The sequence below is a fragment of the Salvelinus fontinalis genome, chromosome 19 (genome assembly GCF_029448725.1).
Source record: "Salvelinus fontinalis isolate EN_2023a chromosome 19, ASM2944872v1, whole genome shotgun sequence".
NCBI lineage: Eukaryota > Metazoa > Chordata > Actinopteri > Salmoniformes > Salmonidae > Salvelinus > Salvelinus fontinalis.
The window spans coordinates 47,807,602-47,835,343 of NC_074683.1; the positions used below are offsets into that span (position 1 = coordinate 47,807,602).

At 41.4% G+C, this 27,742-nt stretch overlaps 1 protein-coding gene across 2 annotated transcripts; it reads right to left on the bottom strand.

Annotated features, from left to right (window-relative positions):
* On the bottom strand, positions 1-26,860 carry LOC129816870 (T-box transcription factor TBX15-like). 2 transcript variants are annotated; one of them, XM_055871812.1, is made up of 8 exons: positions 26,371-26,860; positions 18,942-19,149; positions 16,297-16,398; positions 12,971-13,142; positions 10,537-10,704; positions 7,213-7,277; positions 5,837-5,934; positions 1-3,392 (listed from the first exon to the last, which is right to left on the bottom strand). In XM_055871812.1, the coding sequence occupies exons 1-8, from the start codon at positions 26,570-26,572 to the stop codon at positions 2,572-2,574; spliced, it is 1,836 nt and encodes a 611-aa protein (XP_055727787.1). In that variant the 5' UTR covers positions 26,573-26,860; the 3' UTR covers positions 1-2,571. The 2 variants fall into 2 exon arrangements, with proteins under 2 accessions (XP_055727787.1, XP_055727786.1); XM_055871811.1 differs by having other exon boundaries at positions 12,959-13,142.
* Between the last annotated feature and the right edge of the window lie 882 nt (positions 26,861-27,742).

Sequence of the window (27,742 nt, forward strand, 5' to 3'; positions counted from 1 at the left end):
TCCCTTTGAGCATAGTGAAGTTATTAATTACACTTTGGATGGTGTACTGTGTCAATACACCCAGTCACTACAAAGATAAAGACATTATTCCTAACTCAGTTGCCCTTAGAGGAAGGAAACCACTCAGGGATTTCACCATTAGGCCAATGGTGACTTTAAAACAGTTACAGAGTTTAATAGCTGTGATAGGAGAAACTGAGGATGGATCAACAACATTGTAGTTACTCCACACTACTAACTTACATGACAGAATGAAAAGAAGGAAGCCTGTACAGCATTTAAAAAAAATCCAAAACATGCATCCTGTTTGCAATAAGGAACCAAAGTAAAACCGCAAAAATGTGGAAAATAAATTAACTTTATGTCTTTTATGTTGGGGCAAATCCAACAACTCCAAATGTGGCAAATCCAACACAAGAAATCACTGAGTACCACTCTATTTTTTAGCATGGTGGTGGCTGCATCATGTTATGGGTATGCTTGTCATTGGCAAGGACTAGGGAGATTTTGGGGATAAAAAGAAACGGAATAGAGCTAAACACAGGCAAAATCCTATAGGAAAACCTGATTCAGTCTGCTTTCCAACAGACACTGGGATTTCAAATTCACCTTCCAGCAAGAAAATAACCTAGAACACAAGGCCAAATATACACTGGAGTTGCTTACCAAGACTATGTTGAATGTTCCTGGGTGACCTAGTTACAGTTTTTACTTAAATCGGCGTGAAAATCTATGGCAAGAATAAAAAATGTCTGCCTAGCAATGGTCAACAACCAACTTGACAGAGCTTGGTGAATAAAAAAAAAAAATAATGTGCAAATTTTGTACAGGTGTGCAAAGCTCTTAGAGACTTACCCAGAAAGACTCACAGCTGTAATTGCTGTCAAATGTGATTCAAACACATATTGACTCAGGAGTTTGAATACTTATTTAAATGAGAAACTGTATTTCTGTATTTCATTTTCAATCATTTGGAATACAAATTATAAAAACGTGTTTTTGCTTTGTCATTATAGGGGAATTATGTGTAGATGGGTGAGAAAAATATATATTTAATCAATTTTGAATTCAGGCTGTAACACAACAGCATGTGGAATAAGTCAAGGGGTACTTTCTGAAGGCACTGTATACCATATATATATATATAGATATATGGTAGAATATCATAGTAATCAAGTTCTATTTGCATGGGAAAATGTCAGGGGATGCATTTACTCTATTGCTTGTGTTTTTGTTAATGGTCCACTTTGTTGAATATATGCACATCTTACAAAGAGTGACAGCTGTAAATGAATCAAAAACATGTAAATGAATTAAAATGTTTATTGAACTTTTGTGTGCTTGGCACCTGTATTTACAGTTTTTTAAAAGGCCTTTCAAAATAATAATTTTGCTATTTCCATTTTTTCTCACATTTGTTTTCATGATAGATTGGCCCATATAATTGTATTATTGCTTGGCACTTAAATACAATTATCTACAACACACCAAAACATACTATAATTACTCTGTTTCCTATTCTATCTTTATAACCTTTCACACAACAACTGTAAAGCTTATGGTTTTTGCTTGCATTCGCCATCTTATATATGCTTTTAAAAAGGTAATCCACTCAAAAATAGTGAAGCCATTCCAGTCTGTGAGGAAAGGAGTTGATAAGATTGTGGTGATTTCACTGTATTTCACTATATGTTCAGTGTCCACTTGAACAGAGCTTCTCGTCCAGCGTGTCCACTGAGAGGTGCAGGGCCAACAACTGGACCCCACTGTCAGACACACATAGTTCCTCCCTCACCCTGACCTTTAGGTTTTTGACTTCATCCTTCCAGCATGTGCTGTATTATATTATATTCACCCTCTGTGCCTCATCCATTATCCTCCCATCATCCCCGCTGAGTGGCCAGAGGGGAAAACCTTCATATTGAAGTCCTTCATATTGATCCGGCACTGTTAATATCCACAACCCTCTCAGTTCTCTCCCAATGTTGCCACAACGTTATGGCATAATGTTGCATAAATGTCTTGTTAAAACTAGAGCAGTGGAAGTGGAGGTGAAGTTTCTGGATCACACAGAGCCTCTGTCACATCCTGTCCGGGACTGGATAGAGTCCATAGCAACAAGGCTGAGTTACTGTAGAGACTGTCATTACTATTGCACCATAACAAATTCATGGGTTCACTCCTGAGAATCCCTCGACAGTAAGAGTATGTGGTCTACTCTCTTTCACATATCCCCCTGTATGTCCCCATGGTTGGGGTTAGTGTTCTAAACAGCCACATGTGCACTGAGAGCACGGTATATGGTTCCACTTCCCCTTTTTAACACTATTGTGGTAATTAAATAACAGTTCCTCCTCCTTGTTTAAAGCATGTGAGGTGAAATAAAAAAAATAAAAAAATAAACACTATGAGATGAAAAGTCTGTTTTTTGAAAGATTCACTTTGTACCTCAGTATTACAAACAACGCTAAATGTAAAATGACTCATCAATAGCATATCTTAGTAGAAGAGACAGAACTTCTTGAAATAACAGGACAGTGAAAATTGGTGTCAGAAGTGGGATCTCAGTTTTTACACCATGTGCATTGACATCTGAGAGGAGGAGCCATACTGACGGCCATCACAGGAGCCAGCCCCCTGCTGGCCAGCGGAGGGATTGCCGATCATGTGCATGCTGTCCATGCCACCGTTGGACAGGTACTGGCGCTCAGCAAACACCCCGGCAGAGGAGGAGGAGCACAAGAGGCCGCCCTGGGTCTTCTCAGGGCTGGAAGCCAGGCGAGGGGAAGTGGGGAAGTTGTATCCATACAGGTTGTAGGGGTTGTGGAGTGAGAAGGCGTTGTAGGATCCCTGCTGCACGTGGTGGTGGCCCCCGCTGAACATGTGGGCAGAAGAGGGGGAGGAGCCTGAGGAGGAGGAGGAGCCAGAGGCAGAGCTAGCTCCACCCTGCATCACATACTGCAGCTGGGAGGCCGGAAATGAGGTCAGCTGACCTCCGTAGGCATCCATCTTCCCGCCACCGCTGCTTCCAGACAGAGGGCCATGGCCACCCCCTTGCATGCCTGCAGCGATCAGGGAGGATGTCCTCTGGGGCAGGAAGGATTCAGACTGCTGGGTGGAGGCCACAGCGCCTCCTGCTGCTTGGAGGCGTCCATAGGAGCTGTCGGACAGTCCCCCGTAGCCCTGCAAGGCCGCCATGTTGCTGCGTGCGCAGGCCGGATACTCAGACAGGCCCATGCTGCACAGCTGGCTCTCCCTGCAGCCCACGTTGAAGGTGTTGGGGGCCAGGTGGAAGGTGGGCGGGGAGCAGGAGGGGGACAGGAGGTGGGCCGTGCCAGAAGGGGAGGGGGCTCCTGTGCTGGAGGTGGTGGGAGAGGTGCCCGTACTTCCTCCTGAAAAACACACAGGGACACACACACACTCAATGCAAAGACAGTGAGACAGAGCCAATGCTACGGAGTGAAACAACAACAGAAGCATTGGCCAACAATCACACTCAGAGTATCTCTCATTTCAGCCATTCGACCTATCGCCGCCAGAATGTCTCATTCCAGTGACTGCTGCCGTTTGATCTCAACCGGTCAAACATGAGAGCTCTGTTTAAGGCTGGTGCATAAGCCACTTAATTCACATGTATTAAATAATTTGATATTACATTTACTGGTCAATTTCAGCTGACTTTACAACTTTCATATGCTCAACATCTGATTTTAAGGACTAATTGCATGACCTCATTACTTCTTTGAAATAGTAGTATTTATTGGATCCTAAACCCTAAAATAACAGTACTTGTTTCTGAGCATAAATGTGGCTTCAGTTTGATACAGTACATGTCTGGTCAACAGAGCTCCGAGCTTGCCCCTTTTCTCAAAGAATCATGCATTCATAATTTAGACATGTATGGACATAAAAATATATATTTTTTTATCTTGGCATAGTTTAACATGCAATAAGTCAAGCTTTTGGAATTGAAGGATAGCTGTGGGATATCACTCACATATTTCTTTATTGATGAGAATTTGGCCCGCATTAATTTTAATGTTCGAGAAATTCAGTTTGAAACCAGCTAAAGAAAATAAAAAATTAATGATTCTCTCCTGGCCTGGGTTCTGATTCTGACTGCACCATATGCCTTCGATAATGTTCAGCTCAGTTCTGCAGGGTTCTGTTGGCCAGGAGTGGGGGATATCATAGTGATGTCATGTTTTCCTCTCTGGTCAGACAGGGGTTAGAGCAGCTTCAGCGTTGCTGAGGGGAACTGTTGATTACCCCACTGGAAGGGCTGTTGATTACCCCGCTGGAAGGGCTGTTGATTACCCCGCTGCCAGGGTGTCTGGTGGCGCTGAGGGGAACTGCTGATTACCCCGCTGGAAGGGCTGTTGATTACCCCGCTGGAAGGGCTGTTGATTACCCCGCTGGAAGGGCTGTTGATTACCCAGCTGGAAGGGCTGTTGATTACCCCACTGGAAGGGCTGTTGATTACCCAGCTGGAAGGGCTGTTGATTACCCTGCTGGAAGGGCTGTTGATTACCCCGCTGGAAGGGCTGTTGATTACCCAGCTGGAAGGGCTGTTGATTACCCAGCTGGAAGGGCTGTTGATTACCCCGCTGGAAGGGCTGTTGATTACCCCGCTGGAAGGGCTGTTGATTACCCCGCTGCCAGGGTGTCTGGTGGCGCTGAGGGGAACTGTTGATTACCCCGCTGGAAGGGCTGTTGATTACCCCGCTGCAAGGGTATCTGGTGGCGCTGAGGGGAACTGTTGATTACCCAGCTGGAAGGGCTGTTGATTACCCCGCTGGAAGGGCTGTTGATTACCCAGCTGGAAGGGCTGTTGATTACCCTGCTGGAAGGGCTGTTGATTTCCCTGCTGGAAGGGCTGTTGATTACCCAGCTGGAAGGGCTGTTGATTACCCAGCTGGAAGGGCTGTTGATTACCCCGCTGGAAGGGCTGTTGATTACCCAGCTGGAAGGGCTGTTGATTACCCAGCTGGAAGGGCTGTTGATTACCCAGCTGGAAGGGCTGTTGATTACCCCGCTGGAAGGGCTGTTGATTACCCAGCTGGAAGGGCTGTTGATTACCCAGCTGGAAGGGCTGTTGATTACCCAGCTGGAAGGGCTGTTGATTACCCCGCTGGAAGGGCTGTTGATTACCCAGCTGGAAGGGCTGTTGATTACCCAGCTGGAAGGGGTGTTGATTACCCCACTGGAAGGGCTGTTGATTACCCAGCTGGAAGGGCTGTTGATTACCCCGCTGCCAGGGTGTCTGGTGGCGCTGAGGGGAACTGCTGATTACCCCGCTGGAAGGGCTGTTGATTACCCTGCTGGAAGGGCATCTGGTGCCGCTGGTGGGGACAGGAGTGGAGGTGGGGGGACGACACACGCTCTAGCTCCGAGCACTTACGGAGCGTCCAAAGTTCATCAGCGGCGTGAAGACTCTAATTAACGTCTAATCGGTTTGGAGGAGTTTGTGATAACAAACAGATGTCGGCACAGACAAAATACTGAGTGGTGTAACGTCATCAATACCTCGGAAGAAGGAGCATTGAAGAAATTGGCTCACTTTAAAGCATCGGGGCCTGTGATACGAGCCATGACCAAGACGCTGAGCTATCACTGATTCTACTCATGTCACAAAGCCGTCCAAAAGCAACAGGGTTAATTTAATAAAAAGTTCAGCTGATTCCAAGTTAGGTGCCAAAACAGGTGGTGATGACCAGAGTGATGAAGAGAATTGACGTGTTGTGAGGTAAAGGAAAGATATGAAGTGACAGTGAAATAGTGTATATTGTAGAAGATTGTAGAGATTAGGTCATAGTTTAGAGACAGTTGTACACACCTTGCTGTTTCTGCATGTTGGTGAAGTCCTCAAACGTGAGTGTCCTCACAGGCGGTCTCCAGAACGCATAGGTCTCCATGATCGCCTCTAGACCAGTCCTGTGTGAGAGAGAGAACGAGAGACTGAAACAGTGGAGAAAAAAAAAGAGGGTCAGTGTGAGGGACGGATACATAAAACATAACAAAGGCGGGGTAGGAGAAAGAGGAAGGAAGAGTTGTGATTGCAAAACAGATAGTCGAAGAGAGAGAGAGGGACATAGAGAAAGGAATGAGTGTAAGTGAGAATGAGAGAGGAGGGAGGAAGAGAAGGAGAAGTAGAGTCAGACTGGGAGGAAACTGGAGCCATTAAAATGTGCAGGTTTTTACTGTGATCATAAATCTGAGTGACGTTTCATCTAGAATCTGTACACGGTTCTCCTTACTGCATGATTTACTCCTGTGTGCGCCGCTGGGCCCTGTCCCAGGGAAATGAGGGCCTGTCCCGACGATGTTATTTTAGGGCCAGTAACTCCAGGGCCATTCCAGCTCATTTGCGCGCTACGCTAATCACACTGGCCCTGGCCATCAGTACGCTCATTCATAGCGCTCAGGACCAAAACCCAACAAATGAGCTCTGCCCTGTTTTACCTCATAAAGTCAAGTGTCACCAGTCAAAAAATCTGATTGAGGACATTCATAATTTAATGCCTGAGAGAGCTCTATATTAAGATATAAATTCATAGAGGGGAAACAACTCAGTAGTTAATTAACGAATTAGCTTGTGTCATATGTCCTCGTTTTAATTCATTTCAGTTCGCTATAATGTGGAATAACTGACAGCTTAACAGTGATGTAGTAAATTACTATAATGCATTGGTATGAGTAGTTAGGGGGATATGTGTGAGGATAAATACATTTTCTGTCTATAAATATCTTATTTCTACATAATCTTTTCATCTGTAGTTTTCTGCAATGAAATTCTAATGCTAGTTCATAAATCATGCACTGTATTGTTTGAAAAATGAAAAAATATGTCTCAAATAACTGTGCCGATAATGCGCTCCAGATGGGAGGGGAGCTTTCATGTGCTGAGGGTCTGGTTCGGTGTTTCCCCTGTTACATATGATAATCCGGACTGAGAGACAGAGCGAGGAAGAGAGAGAGCTCTCCCCTACCCAGAACCTGTGGTTCTATCTCAGATCTAGTGGGGTTTTCTTGGCTGGGGAGAGAGTGATTAATTTTATATGGAGCAGCATATGGGATTAGGAGGTATCTCCAGGGGATTATTTCCATATTAAAGGCCACGTTGGACAAAAGGACAGATTTGCAGCACACAGCATGGCGAACGTTGAGACAGGTTGCATTACACGGACCTCGGGTTAGTGGAGGAATGTATACCTGTTTCTACCTGAATCCCGAAATCCTTTAGCAAATGGGTTGCGATCAATCTTTAGTCTAGTTATCTGCGGGAAAGAAAAACATGACAATCAAAACAAATGACATACATATGACCAATGCACATGTTGGAGAGGGGGAAATGTATCAGTATAAAGATTTCAAAGAAATCAAAGGAGAAATGAAGGGGAATAAATTAAATAAATTAAAGGGGAATAAAGGAATTCATGAAAATCTTTTTTTAAATAATAATAATAGGTCATTTTCCATTCATAAACAAACTAAATTTAAAGAGGAACTGACACCATTTTAGCACCATACATTTCCTTAAAATATGTTTATATACTGTACACCCTCGGGAAGAATATGTTGAATTTTTTAAACATTTTGTGACAAGCGAGCATTTTACATTTGGATACATTCATAGAATGTTTGGGAATTTGTGAAAATGCTATAGCAATATGAGTGGGAAAGCTGCCGTGCATTTGGGCAATTAATAGACACCGCAGTAAATAAAAACAAATAAAAACGTATCTGTCTTGTCCAGGCCCAGACCCTACACAGACCGGTGCACCCTAACCAATCAGAGGTACAGTTGGCGTATATGCAAATAACCCATTGCCATACTGGGGTATGCCTTTCACTTTTAACTGTATGTTTACAGGCAGCTACAACAACATGACTTTAGAAAGAGCCAGATGAGCTAACATGAAATCTAGTAAGGGATAAATGTACAGACAAAAGGGGAAACCAGTATCTTTGGATAAACTGTCAAATGTTTCAGCATGTAGTTGCACTGAGATGATGGGGAATAGTAGCCTGCTCGCTTGCCCTGTTGCAGCCTGCCTTCCAATACCTGCTTATGTCCCATAACCTATGTTTTTGACAACTGAATTGGATTTACCAGCTTGCTTGCGTGCCTGCCAATTTGATCGATGACAAATACATTTGATTGACAAATAAGAGTTTCCTGTGAATAACAGTTGTTCAAGTTCAGAAGCGAGTCAAATTTCTTGTTAGCTAGCTAACCAAATAACACCTGCAACATAGCTATAGCCACCTAAGCTGCTAAAAAAAAATTTGGGGAAAGTCTGCCACTTACCCACTCGTCCGAATGATGACATTACATCCTCCCAGCAGCTAGATAGCTACATCAAAGCTCTGTGTTTTTAGCTTGCTAAATATTAGCCACGTTATATAGCCACGTTATGACTTATGATCATTGCCCATGCTAGTTTGATTGTGTTGAGATATCCACCTAACTTTCACCCTTTTTGCATCAACCAAATGGCTTCAGGCTCCAAACAATGCATGAACTGTGATTTACAACCTGATAGCAATCTTTATTAGGCTGCCAAGCATTGCATTGGCTAATTACAGCTGAAGTCGGAAGTTTACATACACCTTACATACATTTAAACTCAGTTTTCACAATTCCTGACCTTTAATCCTAGTAGAAATTCCCTGTCTTAGGTCAGTTAGGATCACCACTTTATTTTAAGAATGTGAAATGTCAGAATAATAGTAGTGAGAATGATTTATTTCAGCATTTATTTCTTTCATTACATTCCCAGTGGGTCAGAAGTTTACATACACACCATTAGCATTTGGTAGCATGCCCTTTAAACTGTTGGACTTGGGTCAAATGTTTCGGGTAGCCTTCCACAAGCTTCCCACAATAAGTTGGGTGAATTTTGGCCATTCCCCCTGACAGAGCTGGTGTAACTGAGTCAGGTTTGTAGACCTCCTTGCTCAAACACGCTTTTTCAGTTCTGCCCTGAAATGTTCTATAGGATTGAGGTCAGGGCTTTGTGATGGCCACTCCAATACCTTGACTTTGTTGTCCTTAAGCCATTTTGCCACAACTTTGGAAGTATGCTGGGGTCACTGTCCATTTGGAAGACCCATTTGCGACCAAGCTTTAACTTCCTGACTGACGTCTTGAGATGTTGCTTCAATATATCCACATAATTTCCATCCTCATGATGCCATCTATTTTGTGAAGTGCACCAGTCCCTCCTGCAGCAAACCACTCCCACAACATGATGCTGCCACCCCCGTGCTTCGCGGTTGGGATGGAGTTCTTCGGCTTGCAAGCCTCCCTCTTTTTCCTCCAAACAAAACGATGGTCATTATGTCCAAACAGTTCTATTTTTGTTTCATCATCTCCAAAAAGTATGATCTTTGTCCCCATGTGCAGTTGCAAACCGTAGTCTGGCTTTTTTATGGCAGTTTTGGAGCAGTGGCTTCTTCCTTGCTGAGCAGCCTTTCAGATTATGTCAATATAGGACTCGTTTTACTGTGGATATAGATACTTGTACCTGTTTCCTACAGCATCTTCACAAGGTCCTTTGCTGTTGTTCTGGGATTGATTTGCACTTTTCGCACCAAAGTACGTTCATCTCTAGGAGACAGAACGTGTCTCCTTCCTGAGCAGTATGACGGCTGCGGGGTCCCATGGTGTTTATACTTGCGTACTATTGTTTGTACAGATGAACGTGGTACCTTCAGGTGTTTTGAAATTGCTCCCAAGGATGAACTAGTCTTGTGGAGGTCTACATTTTTTTTCTGAGGTCTTGGCTGATTTCCTTTGATTTTCCCATGATGTCAAGCAAAGAGGCACTGTGTTTGAAGGTAGGCCTTGAAATACATCGACAGGAACAGCTCCAATTGACTCAAATTATGTCAATTAGCCTATCAGAAGCTTCTAAAGCCATGACATCATTTTCTGGACTTTTACAAGCTGTTAAAGGCACAGGCAACTTAGTGTATGTAAACTTCTGACCCACTGGAATTGTGATACAGTGAATTATAAGTGAAATAATCTGTCTGTAAATAATTTTTGGATAAATGACTTGTGTCATGCACAAAGTAGATGTCCTAACCGACTTGCCAAAACTATAGTTTGTTAACAAGAAATTTGTAGAGTGGTTGAAAAATTAGTTTTAATGACTCCAACCTAAGTGTATGTAAACTTTCGACTTCAACTGTATATGAATCATGCATTGATTCCATCCATCCATTCTGCAAACAATACCTGACTATATGTAATGGAATTTTGAGTCAAATATAACCTTTTTGTTTAAACCTCTTACAAAGTATATTTTGAGGCATAAACTGTGAATTTGATATTTTGGACTGATATTATGATTGTCTGTTTATTTCATTCATATCTGCAAAGTAGTTAAAACGGTGTCAGTTCCGCTTTAAGTTCACTTCCAGAATTGACTCAAATTAAACTTGAATTGACCCTTAGCCTGGTGCAGATAAACCAATTGAGTGGCAACAGCATCGTAGCAACAAAGAGAAAAGTGTCTGGCCTCAGACCTGTTGGTTCTGGTAGGCGGTGACGGTGGTGAAGACAGTCTCAGGGAAGCTAAAGGTCTTCGCTCCCTCTCCGCTGGGAACAGGCTTTGTGGGGGACAGGTCACTGCTGAAGTCCTTCCTGATCACATGGACACGAGGCTGGTACTTATGCATGGAGTGGAGGATAATCTGAAACCACAGAGATCGTAATGGTTACATTGTGTGTGAATGTGTGTGCATGTGCCATGCGTGTCTAAGCAAGTCTGAGTTAATATCAGGGCTGTATGATTAAGAGGAACACAAGTCCACACTTATGATAAGAGGGGTGGTAAGGTAAGTATTTAACACCAGAGAGCAGAGCCGAGGCTTCAGGCTATGGCGGCCCAGCCTTCCCTCCGGCTCTCTGTCTGCTCTTGATTACAGCCCGAGTGAGAAAGCCTCCCTGGAGCCACAAACAACTAAGGGGGTCATTTCAAACAGATTGGGGAAACAGTAACAAATAACATTGACAATAAATGTAATATTCCAGCCCCCCATCCTCTTTACCTTGCCCCTTGCTCAGCCCAGGGGACCCCAAGTCAGGGCCAGGGTTCTGGGTCAGGTCAAACCCTCCCCAGTCACACATACACACACTGAGCTCACAACAACACAGAGCAGACAAGGGACTTATCTGACGGATCTATTATCAAAACAATACATCTAGTAGTGTCCTTAAAATAAGAGGCCTACTGTAGCAATAAAGTGATTTCAGTTACATATTTATTACTTATTTATATGAATAACAAGCAAAAGCCAATCAGCTTGGTTAATCACCCGTGCGTCAATCTAAGTAACATAATAAAAAAATCCCCATCCAAATCCGTCAGTTTAAACTAGAGATATCTTTTTGCATGGGCTGGTCTCAACCCACCACATCCACCTATGTCGGCTTTCTGCATCTGCGGTGGAAGGTGGCTGAGCTACAGCGGTGTTTGTCAGACCATGAGACATCCCGAAAATCGGTCTTCTCACAAAAACATCTATACTATTATGACCACTATATGGAAAGGGGAGACTCTCTCCGTTTTGGTCTACAACCTCCACAAGTGTCACGGGACTCGTCTGAAGGTAACCCATACAAATGAATGGAAGTATGGAGGTAGTTTTGGAACAACAAAAATAAGGGGTTAAACTAAAATATTTCCTGAGCTTTCTTATATCTCTTAGAGACATAGAACAGACACTTCAAAACCTTATGATACATTTATTGTCTATCTTTTTTGACATTTATTAACATGTTATTCAATGCGTTTCTATGGGCTATAGCAGTAAGGCCAAATTCAATATTTTATCCCCAAATAATGTATACATAAAGAGGTCCTAAAGTTCTAAATCAAATAGCTAAATGATCCATGGTATGACCATCTTAAAACAATTCCATATGTTAGCCCCCCCCCCCCCCCCCCCCAACAGCTTAGGCTTTTAGAGTTTTTTAAGAACCAATAGCCCTGCTTATGTGATTCAGAGGCGTTGGGTTAAATGCGGAAGACACATCTCAGTTGAATGCATTCAGTTGCACAATTGACTAGGTATCCCCCTTTCCCTTTCCCTTTATTATAGCAACCACTGTTAATGGAGAGGTTTGATACTATGGTAAGACGGAGGAAGAAGAGAAGAGTGATGGGACAGATACCCGCCTATTTGCGGTAAGGTTTCCCACACATGAAGTTCCAAAGTTAATTTCCTCTCGCCTCGATGCCTCCAGCGGAACAAAGGCCTTATAACGCTGTGGGAGAGAAAGGGGCCTTGCCTGACTCCCCCCCCCCCCAAAAAAAATACTTGCCCACTGCTGCATTTAACACCCATCTGTTATTACATTTGTCAGAAGAACGGAGCTGCGATAGCATCAGCTGGCCGGTTGGAAAACAGGCCCATATGAGGACCAGAATGTGCCGGCCCATCAGTGCCTCACTAAGCTACATGAAGCCACTGGCATCCATTTTGAGAGAGGATTCCAAAAATGATGTATCTCTCTGTCATGGCTAGGGAGGTTGGGTCCATCTTGAGTAATTACATTACCTGGCATCCCTAAATCAGGACCTCTATGGAGAAATGGATTTGCACTGGCTCCTCTGACTGTTTCAACAACGTCAAGGCCCCGTAATAAAAGCAATCTGGCCTGTAACAGCACGGAGATGAGGAGATCCATCTTGTGCCATAACTACATCAATGCCGATCAACTATTTCAGCATCAGTCGATAAAAGCCGCAGTCTTCTTCTCTAAGAATAGTCTTATCTACACATGGGTGGGATGAAGTAAATTCCCATATTACAATATGAAACACTTTGAGAAATACTGAAACAGTACAATTACTTATATGTCTTTGTATTAGTGTACAGGTGTAACAGTGTACAGGTGTTGGAGGGAGGCAAGAGTATGGTATGTCAAGTTAAGCCGGCTCACCGGCTCACTCACATGGCCCTGATCGTCCAGCTCATTGTTGGTGAGTTTGAGTTTGTCGAAGCTGACCACCTGCCTCATCCAGGTGTCTCCAGAGGCCAGGGAGTCTGGGTGGATGTAGACCCGCGGGGGCACTGGGGAGTCCGCGTTCCCCGCCACCATCCACTTGGAGCTGTGGTACACATACCTGGAGGACAGACACACAGTGACAGACGTATCAGCACCAAACCTTATTTCACATTTGATTCTCTGTTTTTTTCTCACGGGTTTTGCACATGTTATTGTGAAGCACTGAAGTCAGGGAGTTCATGTGTTGCAGATGCAGAGCTTGCTCACAATGGAGACATCAAATATCCCCACACATACTACATATGCCTTTAACAACATATTCAAAACTAAGCTCAGTCATAATATTTTATGTTGCATTGCGAGTTAGGGTACAATATGACTGCCCCGCCCAGCACAGAGCATTCCCCTCACTGACTGACTGAAGCAAGAGAGGGACTCCAATCCACTGTAGCCCCAAGCACAGCTGTTTGTCTTTAGTTCTGGCCATGCGCACAGTTGAAAGTGCTTAACTGCAATGCCTCTTCCATAGTCATCACTCAGTGGTAAAACATGGACAAAACTCTAATTTGGCCTCTTTGTTATTGTCTAGCAGCGTTACACCACCCTCTCGGTCTCTCTCTCTCTCACACACACAGCCTTGAGCCCCCTGTAGACACATGCACACTCTCTCACCTCTTTAGCACACAAGAACACACTCACAAACACACACCAGACCAAACACACACACAGAATGCCAGGCGTTTGTGTAATTTCCTGTTTGGAGTGCTGTTAAGGGTTAAGTTCCGTGTAACAGGGAAAGTGTTGAAGAAGAGAGAGACCTTAGCCCCAAACAGGACTGGAAATTTGATTAGCCCCCTTTCATCTTCCATAAATCTGCCATCTGGCTCCAGCACAATCAATAAAGATCTGACTTTATGTGACACCATTCGGACAGATGGGGCTAGCCTAGCCCGCTCACCCAACACCACACACTTTACACACACTTTACACACACACACACACACACACACACACACACACACACACACACACACACACACACACACACACACACACACACACACACACACACACACAGACCACGGACCACGGACCACAGACAACATATGTATGCATGCAACTCATCAAACAGATATATACTTTTATGGACACAGAAATTCAGACAGACACACGTTAAAGTACTCACACACACTTGCCAAACCCAGGCTGTACTGTATATTGGGTTACCTTAACTGACAAAGTAAGTATCACTATTACATTGCCCTACAGCAGAGTTCCCCAACTGGTGGTCTGCGGGCCGAATTTGGCCCACAAGTGGTTTTATTTGGCCCCCCAAGTTTTCTGAGCAAAATTAAGTATTATTATTTTGATTTTTGGGGGGACATAAAAGACTGTAAAAACACCAGGTAATCACCTCCAAGTGATTTTAATGTTTGGAATATTCCCAAATATTCCCTCGCATAATAGCGAGACACGAGATCGTTTACAAATGTAAGCAAGGTTTGAAATGATAATATTTTTGTCAAATGTTATATATGTTTGGGCTTCTTGCAGTCAATTTGCAGTCTAGAAATTATTTATAATTATGTTCTGGCCCCCCAACCATCCGCTCAAAACAAAACGACCCGTGGTTGAATATAGTTGATCATCCCTGCCCTACAGGGTTGACTGGTGTGTGTTCAGAGTTTACATCATTAAGTTAAGTCCTTGAATGTGAACGTGTTTTTGTGTGTGTGTGTGTGTGTGTGTGTGTGTGTGTGTGTGTGTGTGTGTGTGTGTGTGTGTGTGTGTGTGTGTGTGTGTGTGTGTGTGTGTGTGTGTGTGTGTGTGTGTGTGTGTGTGTGTGTGTGTGTGTGAGTGAGTGTTTTCAAATATAGAGGACAAAGTCAATTTGAAGAGCTAGACAGTGCTGGTGTCTGCACTTGTCTTTTGTGATTCAAATTTAGAACATACCAACTGTCCACATAAAAGACAAGTAAAATATGGAGATTTAACGAGCTCAGTATAAATGAGACACTCCTGAAGAGAGGCAGAGAGCCTAAGTAAAGCAAGTAAATTTCAATAAAGACTATTTCCAGACCCCAACTCTATGAGAACTATGAGACATTCCAGTGACAGCTCGGAGCTCAGTTTGCAAAGCCCTGTGGTGGTCCCCAGCCAGGAAGAAAATCCTATTTAATTTTACAAGATCTTTTGGCTTCTAAAAATACTCCATAATATGTTGGTTCTCTAGACCGTCCCCTCGTAGGCAAACACTTCAGTCAGTGAGAGAGGCAGGGTTCTACGATCCTTCAATGATACATTTACATAAATAAACAACTGGGGGAAATAATATGAATGCATTGTTAAAGTGGTTCCTCAGTGTTCCATTCAAGAAAGCCAAGTCCTGTTTCTCAAATAAAATGTAAACATAGTAAAAATATCTGTAACAATAATATAACATTAATGCATGTTATTGATATATAAACTGAAGATGTACACTGTAAAATTAGAAAATAAATGTAACAAATGCATTGTAACCCATCTGTAGCGCTGCTATAACATTAATGCAACTATGACACTTTTCCACTTAATCTGTCGTCTGCCACGTCACCAATGTATGACACATTGAACTGCGTCCTTCATCTGAGGTAGTACATTAAAACAATATCTTACGGCATAAAAGTTGTATTCCGCCATGGTTAAAGAACCAGGTTTAGGGTAGAAAGATGTTTTGCCATTTCCATAGTGAATAAAGCTATCAATATTATGGTCTCACTCTAACCATACACACATATGATAAATAATTTTCATTCTCCTCTCCTATGGTCTCTTTCTCTCCAGACATTGTGCTCTATGCCAGAAATTCATTCAGATACTTTGGCAGGAGATATCCATCATAAAAACCTATCCCCAAGATGGACAACTGTAAAGGTCATTGTTTCAGGTTTCATTCAGATTTATGTGCATATCAGCATACCATTTGAAATTTGCAATGATCTGTGTATGTTTTTTGGGGTTCATGGGGACTACTCTCCATCTTAAAATACACAACAACTATTTATCGGCTATGTTGTCCAAATTGGGGGTAGAGCCTATTTTGGTTTGACTGAATAAGAACATCAATCTCAGACATGGAGAGTGTAATGTTCCAATAGCACATGTTGTGTATATATCTGTACATCACCGTGCACACACGATAGTACACACCCATCTGAATGAGTGACGGGAAGTTAGGAAATGTTAGGAAGCGCTAATAAGTGTGAGCATACCTTAGGAAGATAGGAGCATACCTGTATCTCTTATTGTCCACAGGAACAATGTCCATGGCTATGTAATACTGCTGATGGGGGTCCATACCCACAATTTTTACTCTCATTGCAGGGAACATCCGCCTGAGAGAGAGCGAGAGAGAGAGATTAGCAATATAGCTTAAGTTTAATATTATATTATGAGTATCAGCATTACAAACGGAACCCTGCACCATGTAGACATTAAGTATAATTCCACTCATGCCACTAGAAATATATTCTAGTGCGCCACTGGGCATGGTTTAAAGTTTGACCAATGTCTTGCCAGTCATATAGCTAATTTCCACCCCTCATCCACTCATAACAGCGCCTAGACACATCATTTTATGATAATTCCTTAAAATGTCTGTATCAACATTCCATGTCTTCATTAAATAAATATTATTCAGATTAAAGAAAGTAGGTAATTTCATCCTCAAAGAAGATTAAAACTGTTTTAATGCATGAGCTGGCAACAAACTCAATCTTCCTTGAAAATATGCACCCAATCATGAGAAGTTTTTTGGTAATTCGATGCAAACCAAACCAGGAAAAACAAAAAAAAACATATTAAAAGTAGGACTACATACACAGAGACATTTTCAAGTTAATTCCTCGTTTTACACTTCAAAAGCTGCATTTTTCTTTTCATTTAAACATCATAAATCTTTGCCCTCATAATGACAAATGAGTTCTGTTTTCTTACTTTCTTTCTCCTCTGAATTTATAGGGTTATTATTAGCAGAGGCATGAAATACACGCAGCTAGTCGTTTAACCTCTACTGCATTTAAACAGACACTGATTATATATATGGGGCTGTTAACAACGTAAATCTGATTCATGAATATCACGAAAACAACGTTGATCATATATTGTTTAGGTAAGTCAGATGTATAGGTTAACTGTAAAGTTGGTGTACATGTGTTATTAAAACAGAAGAACAAACGCGAAAATATAAACCTACAACTTTACAATACAACTTTAAAATATTGTTATGTAATTTGATAGAGGCCTACCAAAAGAAAATTAAACACGCAAACAACTTGGCCCTTGCCATTTCTCCATAAAAACATGGTTTTTGGTCAACTAATTGGTCAGCTTTAAATAAATGAAGATACATTGACGAAAATAATCAGTGGATAGCCAATCTGGTCTAACGAAATGGAAAGCATGCTTTTCAAATTAGAAAACTAAGAGAAATATGCCGCATCCCCGTGTTAGGCCATATATAGCATATACTGCTCTGCCCTCACTCCCTTCTAATACATGACAAATATACAGAGGAATCATCATAGGCCTATGTTTGTTAAATGTGATTAATATCTTACTATTTTCTGTTGTTAAACTTCATAATATGTTCTGTTATTACAGGTAGTAGGCCGATATTAGCCTAAAAGTAATAATAATAATAATATATGCCATTTAGCAGACGCTTTGTCCAAAACGACTTACAGTCATGTGTGCATACATTTTACGTATGGGTGGCCCCGGGAATCGAACTCCCGGCCCTGGTGGTGCAAGCGAGATGCTCTATCAACTTAGCAATACAGGACCATACATGGCTACAAATGTGGAAAAATCAAAAGGCTTGATGCTGATTGACATTAAATGGGAGCCTGAAACATAACTAATATTCCTAATTAATTACAATTATTTTGAAATGGGCAACTGGCTAAGTCGAATTTCGCAATCCAGAGTAAAATAAAGTGGCCTTTAAAACTAAAACCTGTTAGGTTAGATATAAGATGAACACCTTGACCTATATTAAACATAGTTTTGAAATCAACATATTATGCATTATAAACTATAGGCCTACAGATGACCATATGCTTTCACAGTGTTTTTCGTTTGTTTTATGGAGGAAAAAGTCATAACCTCGACCGCTTTATTGCTAGGCCTACTTGACTACATAAATTCGTCGTCCGCCTATTGCATGATCGTTAAATTCAAAATGAACGGGAAATACCTGGTGTTCCTGGCGAGGGGGAAAAGTCTTCATGAGAACAGTGTAGGTTAAGTTATATGCTCGGTTTCGGTTGTAATTTCTGCCTGTTACGTTCACCTGTACGTAACACTGCCCAAAAGAGCAAGAACCGAAAACATGTTTCAAAAAGATTAATTAGAAACAGTTCCTTTCTTTCCCGGCTATTCTCTGACATCAGCCATGGAATACCCTCATACGTCATTTATGGCTTGTGATTACAGAGCGGCCCTCGCGCGTCCGGAGCCCTTGCCCCCATGTGCAACACATTAGCACCCCTCAAAAACATGCGTGCTAAAGAGGTAATGCATAGCGCACGGGGGTCTTTTTCGCAAAAGTAGGCTACATGTGTGTCACCTTAGAAAAAAATATGATATCAAACCTAAAAGGGTTATTCGGCTGTCCCCATAGGAGAACCCTTTGAATAACCCTGTTTACAGGTAGAACCCTTTTGGTTCGAGGTAGAACTCTTTTGGGTTTCATGTAGAAACCTTTCCACAGAGGAACTAAAAATGGTTCCACCATGAGCCAAAAATAGTTATCCTATGGGGACAGCCGAATAAGCCCTTTGGAACCATTTTTTCTAAGAGTGCATGGTAGGTGCCAGAAGAAAATATATTAATCAGCAGAGTCCTTTAAATCATAAATATGCAGCAGCTGCTTTACCTCCCGGCTTTAGTGATGATCATCTCCGTGCCAATTTCATGGAAGCGCTTCCAGAGGTCCGCGCACTGCAGCTCCACCTGAATCTCCTCCATGGAGGCAGCGGGAGACAGCTCGCAGGCCGCCGGGGCTAGGTCCTCAGGGGAGCCGAAGGAGCACGACGTCCTCTCCGCCAGTCCCTCGCCATCTGAACCTGGGCTCGCCTCCGAATCTGTGGAGATTTACAGGATTATGAAAAAATGTAGCCCGGGTAAAGCGGGGACCTCAGGAAGATTAGTTGAGTATTGACCGTTGAGGCCAAATCATCTGTAGCATGAACTCCGAGAAAGCACCGAATCTGACTCACTCAAATAATTTGGGTTTGGTTGGATTTCAAATAATAAAAAAGAAATCTAACTAAAACTATTCCATTTACGTTTGAAATGTCATAAAGTGTCCACAAGGGTAACGCTTGCATCAAACGAAATGTGCATTTTACATGAAAAAACGCCAACCAACAAAATTCTAAAAGCTATATTTAGCCCAACTGATTGTCATGCCAACTACAAACTAGCATTCATATCTGTCACCTTCTGACCTTAGTTCCTTTGTTTTGTCTTTTGTTTTGTATGGTCAGGGCGTGAGTTGGGGTGGGCAGTCTATGTTTGTATTTCTATGTTGTCTATTTCTATGTGTTTGGCCTGATATGGTTCTCAATCAGAGACAGGTGTTTTGCGTTGTCTCTGATTGGGAACCATATTTAGGTAGCCTGTATTGTATTGTGGGTTGTGGGTTATTGTCTATGTTATGTTGCATGTTTGCACAGTGTTTATATAGCGGTCACGGTCGTCTTATTCGTTTTGTTGTTTTTGTGTAAGTGTTCTTCATTAAACTTAGAAGAATGTGTTCAAACCACGCTGCGCTTTGGTCCGCTTCTTACGACGATCGTGACAATATCACTATGTCTACAAATATAATATATTACTATGTCACATAGGCTATGAAAACAGCCCACAACAAAGTTAGAAAAAAAGTTATATTTTCCCCAATGGTATCTCTGGCAACACAATAAAAACAACTACAATAGCAAAATAAATGTATAGCCTGCATATAGAACTTGAATAGTCAAGGACATTTTCCAGAATAACTGTTACAGATCTTAGCTTCCAAATAAACCTATAGGCTTACATTACTACTGGCTGCAGCATTTTATGTTCAACATTGACAACACTATGTAGTGAAAAAAACATTTTGCCATGTAGCAGCTCATAAATATATATATTTTTATTCTATACAGCACACAGTAAAGTTATGGATTGTATATTTCAATTTCTTATTAATGTACTTATCTCTGTTATTATGTGCCAATATGTAATATGATATGATTTATTGAGGGACCTGACATGAGTAGGTTGCTTTGGCAGGACACACCATGCAAACAGGCTTTTATGCAGATTCAGGACTGCTGAGAGACTGGAGTGTGGCCCAGGACTAACCACCAAGTGATCACGACCCCAAAACAAGAGACAAGAGCAATAAGTGGAGACATGAAGACACTGCAGGCAGGACAACTCCACCACAGAAACAGAGAGGGAGATGAGAGAGGTCCAGAGAAGTGGAGCGAAAGAGTGAGAGGAGAAAAAATTATTTTCATCATCCTCTTGAGAGATCCTTTCAGTATGAGGGCAGTGATGACTCTCTCTGTGTTAGCCAAGGAACATGGTAAGACAGTGCAACTGTTGATTGGCCCATACAGCCATCATGCATCCAGCAGCCATCAGCCACACAGCGGGCCAGGCCAGAGATCTGGGCCTGCTCAGAGCCATCATGGCTGCTGTTGCTGCTGTTGTCTAGGCGCTTTACTGTCATCAAGCTACACCACGTCCATCCACTAGCACTCAGAATCACCATGCTGTCCCTCACATGTCACCAGACCAGTCCCTGTCCTCCACCGCTATCCCACTGTCCCCCTCCACACAGACAGCTTGCTCTCAGTCACACCCACTATAAACAGCAGGAACAGAGCAGAGCTACAAAAGTGTGAGAAGAACTATACACATCTGTCCCACATTACACAGGATATTGCTGGGTAGAAAGACGCATGTCTCGAGAGAAGGGGAAAGAATGAGAGAGATGGAGTGAGGGACAAATAAATAAATATATTGAAGGAAGTAGCACCTCATGGCAGCTTACAGATAGAAAGGTGGAAGCAGAGTCAGAAATCTGGTGCTAACCTTAAGTGCATGACTAATGCTGACTAACTAGCCAATCATAGACAGTAGCCAACCTCTGCTAAACGGTGGAGAGCAGCAACCACTTTTTCAAAACCCAAATGAACTATCTTGTGGTTAGGCACAGAGAAATCAACTTGCGGTGAGCCTCAATGGAGAACATAGATCTTCTCAACTGATATGTCTACCAAGTCAAAAAAAATAACAATAATGCCATCTTCTGTTTGTCAAAGCTTGGGTACACACAAGAAATTCAGCTAGTTGAATGTGAATATTAACAGCTTGTAGGTGCAAAGAATATGGATTTCAGCTAATTATTCTTACACAAACTTATTCACTATGTGATTATCTAATTTGGACAAAAATTTTAAGAATAAAATCGCAAAGACCTTTCTATGGAAACAAGTTTATGAATAGAAAATGCATTTAATACAGTTGTAACCGAGTGGGTAAGTAGCAATCTACCAACCTTGAAATTGCAGAGTAACCCAATCCACAAGAATCAGAACCACCTGTTTCCGCCTGTAATTAATGCAGGCCCATGTTAGGGAGAGGCAATAAAATAAGGATTAAACCCTTTTAATAGTACAAACATCTGTTGGCTTGGAGTTAAGCTTTTCTCAGAGGCATCATTTTAAAAGTTGGATTTCTAACATACAAAATTATTTAGAGATGATCAGCAGCAATTTGCATTTTGTGAAAGAGGAATCATCACCCCAGAAGTACCAAGTGACAATTTATATATCATATATTAGGCTGTATCATATATTATTATATAGAATAGGTTAACAATATTGAAACCTCAGAGCTATATGAAGTACGGACAGAATAAGATTAAACATTCTGTCACTTAAAAATCAGTGTCACCCCATAGACTAAAAACATAAAACAGTCTACATGGTTATCTATAATATAATTACAGATTCCTAGTGAGACAGACTACTGTCCAAGCCATATAGGCCAGTAATAGGTTTAAGAGTGAGATTAAAGATCATCTGTAGTGATATATTTCACAGTCTGGATGTTTACATTTATTTGTAAATCCATAAAAGAAAAGCAGTCTCTCTCTCTCTCTGACACAAGCTCGCGCGCGCGCGCGCGCACACACACAAACTGCTAACAGTGCTGATGTTTACATTTAAGGCAGGCAATTTAATATTGGAGGGGTTAATTCTGCAGATAGGCCTACATGTGCTTGTCTGGAACAAAGGTAATGTGTCATACATGCTGGCTCTCTGGGAAACGGGATTGTTATTAATCCAATTGAAACTATTGTGTGGAGGTGGTTTTCTTGCACTTGATATTTTTTCCCATGACGTGTCTTTCAATGAGAATGTTATTTGACCATGTCGGTTTGAAAGCCTCACATGGAGGCAAAATCATTATGTAAAAAATATAAACCGCACAAACTGACCACAAAGACTAGCTGTTATCAGTGATGGCTGGTCTATACGTGTCAACTGGAGGCTAGTCAAGGTTGGATACTCAGACTACTTGCGACTCTGCCAGGAATATGGCTCCTAAATTACTTGAAGCTAGCGAGACAACGTTCCTTTTCAATCAACGACGACTCTAACTTAATGTGAAACCGTGGAGGATATATAACATTTCCTTAACTGACTGAATCGCAGTCAATGGAGGTACTGAAACCCTGCATCTCAGCTGTGAACAAATTCAGTTCGGTCCTCCGCATTTGTGAGGCATCCCCCAAACCCACAACACTTGCTGCTGCACTTCACGCGTCAGACAAGAGCCCCTGTGCATGAGGTTCAAGTCATGTTGCTGAAGGCAAACCACAAAGCTTTGCAGCTTCTAAAATGAACTGTACAATTAGAAAATAAATGTGTAGGCCTAGATTTTTAAACCATGCACGTGACGCTAAATTAGGTTCTAATGAACCAAATAAGATATATATTTTCTATGTATAGGCATATAGTTCATAATACGGGTAGGCTATTAGTTTGAGATCCTTTTAGATACAAAAAAAATGTTGGCCTATATCCTATTTGATAAAAAGCAGGTAAGACTTCGCTACTAGGCCTATTGTGAATCCAATTGTAATGGAGATTGTAATATTGAGATGTTGGTTTACGTGTCTGTTGAAATTCAATGTAGGTTATACTGAGCTGAGAGGAGATATCAATTCATATTAGGATTATGATTCATATTTGCGGCCTGGGAGGGTTAGAATGGGATATAGAATATATCCATCATCATTCATTGATGTATTTAATAAAGTAAGGATATTCAAACTCAAAGCCTCGAGATTGAGTCATTCATGCTAGCTTTGACATCTGTCTCTCTTCGATGAGTTCAATGTTCTTAAATTCAAACCTACCCCATATCCCCCAAGATTTAGAAAAGACGAGAGTCAATTGATTTTGTGACATATAGCATATTAAATAACTTATTAGTTCGTTTTAAATTTGTATAAAAATTAAGTCCTAGACGTCTTTGTAAATAATTTGGAAAAATCTAGAATTTAAAATTATAGGATATGCCCATCTTGAATCTAATGTGACTTGCGTCATAGGCATGCAATAACTTTGGCCTATTGAAAATCGGGATAGCCCAGGCTACTTATTATTACAACATTTGCAACAAAGAAAAGCGAAAACAAATGGTTTACCTAAATATAATTGCGATTTAGGAATATCAAGTGTTTTGACAGTAATAAAAAGCCTGCGTGATTCATAGGCCTTAAAGATTAGCCTGGGCCTTTTGATTATAAAGGCCTACATTGGTTTCTGTGATTCAATGCAAATTATGCATGTTTGGAGCATGGCACAATATACAAATTTTGCCATCACAAGCCACACCTGGGTTACTTATACCTGTTTTTGTGTGAGTCCAAATATAATGAGACAATGCGTGTGTTTTCGTGTGAAGAGAGTTTGTTTGAATGTAGAGCTGTTGTGTGCTTGTTGTTTTCACTTGGTTAGCCTGTGTGCCCTGTATTTTCTATTCTAATTTCGTGAAGCATATCTATAGGCCTATAGGCTAACGCCATAATTTTTCCTATCTGGGAAACAATAGGCCAATAAAACGTAGACCTACGTTTAAACTATTTTTATTATTATGTTTTAGTACTTTATTTTTCCAATAATATAGGCTAAACTATTTATCTATATGAAATGGAATGGACAAGCAACCTCTGCCTTAAGGCTAAGGAAAATATCAACTCAGCTCTCAGTCAATTCTTGACAATTTAAGCAATCACCTATAAAGATAGTCTAAAGTAAAATTGGATATCAGTTTTTATTTAATTCAAATTGATAATATTCATTTTGCAAATCTGAAATCGCAAAATCGCAGTAAAACATTTCATCCAATTCAAAACCATCTTAATTGAATATGAATTACAACTGACCATGTCTCCCCTTGAGTCACTGGCATGGACAATTGTATTGTATCAAGAGCACGCGTGAAAGAGAGACGGGGCAATTTTATGCAGCTAAGCTTCTGCAAATGGAGAAGGGACAATGGCCCCACATGCAACCTTCTTTTTGTACCAATGTGTAGTAATTTGTGAAACAATGGTAATATAACTTTTAACGTAACCGCTTATGATATTTATGATCATAGGCTGTATCACATCCGGCCGTGATTGGGAGTCCCATAGGGCGGAGCACAATTGGACCAGCGTCGTCCAGGTTTGGCCGGGGTAGGCCGTCATTGTAAATAGGAATATGTTCTTAACTGACTTGCCTAGTTAAATAAAGGATACATTAAAATAAATTAAAAATTAAGGAATATAACTGCGCAAAAAGAATATGAACCGTGCTCTGCTGCAATAGGCTACTGCGTTTTTCTGCGTGCGTCATGGTCTAGTGACGCCTCGATCAGACCGACAGTGATCTTGCATTCTGATACACCAGAAGAACATTCAGTTCCATTTATCCAAATATGCATCAAATTGCATGCGTAGATGTGACAGAAGTACACTGAACAAAAATATGAACACAACATGTAAAGTGTTGGTCTCATGTTTCATGAGCCGAAAGAAAATATCCCAGAAATTGTCCATATGCACAAAAAGCTTATTTATCTCAGATTGTGCGCACAAATTTGTTTACATCCCGATTAGTAAGCATTTCCCCCTTGCCAAGATAATCCATACACCTGACAGGTTTGGCATAACAAAAAGCTGATTATAACAGCATGATCATTACACAGGTTCACCTTGTGCTGTGTACAATAAAAGGCCACTCTAACATGTGCAGTTTTGTCACACAACACAATGCCATAGATGTCTCAAGTTGAGGGAGCATGCAATTGGCATGCTGACTACAGGAATGTCCAACAGAGCTGTTGTCAGAGAATTTAATGTCCATTGCTCTACCATAAGCCACATACAACATCGTTTTAGAGAATTTGGCAGTATGTCTAATTGTCCTTACAAACGCAGACCACGTTTGCTGGTGTCAACGTTGTGAACAGAGTGCCCCATGGTGGCAGTGGGGTTACGGTATGGGCAGCCATAAGCTCTGAACAATGAACACAATTGCATTTTAGTGATGGCAATTTGAATGCACCAACATTTTGATGAGATCCTGAGGATCATTGTGAAGCTCATTTTTTAAAATGTATTATCTGTGACCAACAGATGCATATCTGTATTCCCAGTCTGTGAAATCCACAGATTAGGGCCTAGTGAATTTATCTCAATTGACAGACTTCCTCATATGTACTGTAATTTTGTAAAATCTTTGAAATTCTTGCATGTTGTGTTTATATTTTTGTTTAGTATAGCAGCAAAAGGTGAATGTTGAACTTTTGTTGCTCACATATCCAGTAAAAAAATGGTATTTATGAATAAAGTTTGACTGCAGAATTTATTATGCATTGATGCATTATCCCTGTCAATCTGACCGAGGTGTGACAGGCCTATTCATTTGTTAAAGTGATGGCATTTATACAAAATCAATAATTTAGGGTTGGTTAACTCCTTTGATAATTTATGCAAAGTTAAAACCCCACTATTACGGTATGGTACATACATATTATTTATGGACACTATTAGCCTACAGATGTTATTATTCCACATTAGTAGGTCTATCTGAGGAAAAGGTTATAACTAGTTATCTTTGAAATGGTGATGAAATAGTAGCCTTTTCTGTATTCCTCTTTTCCGTGAGATAGGCCAATCCGTAGTTTTGTTTTGGAAGCATTACAATATTAAAAACAAACAAAATATGAAGTGATGGTGGTTATGCACTGACCGGGGTCGATATCCAGACAATGCACAGGGTCGTCGCCGTCTCCTAATTGTCCGTTGTTGGCGAGGCTCTCCATAGACAACTCCAGATCCCTTTCCTCCCAGCCCCGGAGCTTTCTCTTCTTGTTTGACCCGATCAGGGCTTCCACCGAAAAGGCGTGCGCTCTTGAGCTCAGAGCAGCAGCAGATCGCCTTCTGTCACTCATTTCTCTCAAGGCAAATCCACCAGAGGGAAAACAAAAACTCCGTCCAAGCAGCGAGCACAAGGAAAATGCACACGTCAATGTTTAAAACGGTGCAAAAGTCGCCAATAACGAAAGTAATCCAAAAACTATGACTAGAAATGGTGTTTCAAACCTCTAAAGATATGATACGCCATCCCCACGGCGCTTTTAATTGCTCGAAAGTTAGCATTAAATATATTCCTGGCTATCTGTCGCTTTTTGTCTCCCCGTCCTGCTTTCCTGCCTCCTTTCTCTTCCCCTTTCTGTCCTTCTCCCCTCTCTCTGATTGATACTCACTTCTGGATAACTTTTTTTTTTGAAGCGTTAAGGGCAACCCTTTCGCTCACTGTCAAATCGCACACGTCCAATGAGAAGTTTGGAAAGAGAGAGAACCAAAATGTGTTAACCAATAGCAAATGAGAGAAACACCAACTCCTGAAACAAGAATCCTAAACCCGACCCTTGTAACTGACCATCCAACACTGAATTAACATCGTCAGGGCTTTATGGGGGAAAATAGAACTAAACGTATTTTATAAATGTTATGGTCAGCTACCTGCTCCACCGCGCCCCCCTCCTGCCCCCCCCCCCCCCCCCCCCCATCCGAACCTCCTACCCCCCTCTACAAATATGTTACTAAGATTTACTTGAATTACCTGTATGAAATCATTGTGCAATGATAAAATGTCACTGGAAGCCTCCATGCACAGCTATTGAATGTGCGAAGACATGCATAAAGGGCCCAGAACAAGTGATGTTTCCAACTAACCACATTTATAATGCGGTATTATACAAAGGTTGGCTAAGTTTCCGAATTTGTATGAGGATCCATACAATGTCGGAACAATGTCAACTTACTTCTTATCACCACGTATCATAGTCTACTCTAATGCATAAATAGGGCTTCATTGATTTCAATTTTACCAGATTTAATTAAGTTACATTACAGCTTCATGAACAGCTGAAAAACAGAGCGAGCTCAAAGACCGTGACAGGTGGCCTGGTCAGAACCAAGGTTAGCCTATTTGATTGAGGGAAAAATATAGACGACAATAATTATCTTTATTAGGTAATTGAAACCGGTTATATGTAGCCTCTAGCTGTGTACTGTGCACTAGATTGTAGAAGACACTTAAAACAAGGTTTTGTTTA

Excerpts from the sequence above, each read along its gene's own strand:
- LOC129816870 (XM_055871811.1), bottom strand. The coding sequence starts at position 26,572 with ATGAGTGACAGAAGGCGATCTGCTGCTGCTCTGAGCTCAAGAGCGCAC. Across the intron at positions 19,150-26,370 it reads TTGTCTGGATATCGACCCCG|ATTCGGAGGCGAGCCCAGGT; the intron begins GTCAGTGCATAA and ends AAATCTCCACAG. Across the intron at positions 16,399-18,941 it reads ATCATCACTAAAGCCGGGAG|GCGGATGTTCCCTGCAATGA; the intron begins GTAAAGCAGCTG and ends GCTCTCTCTCAG.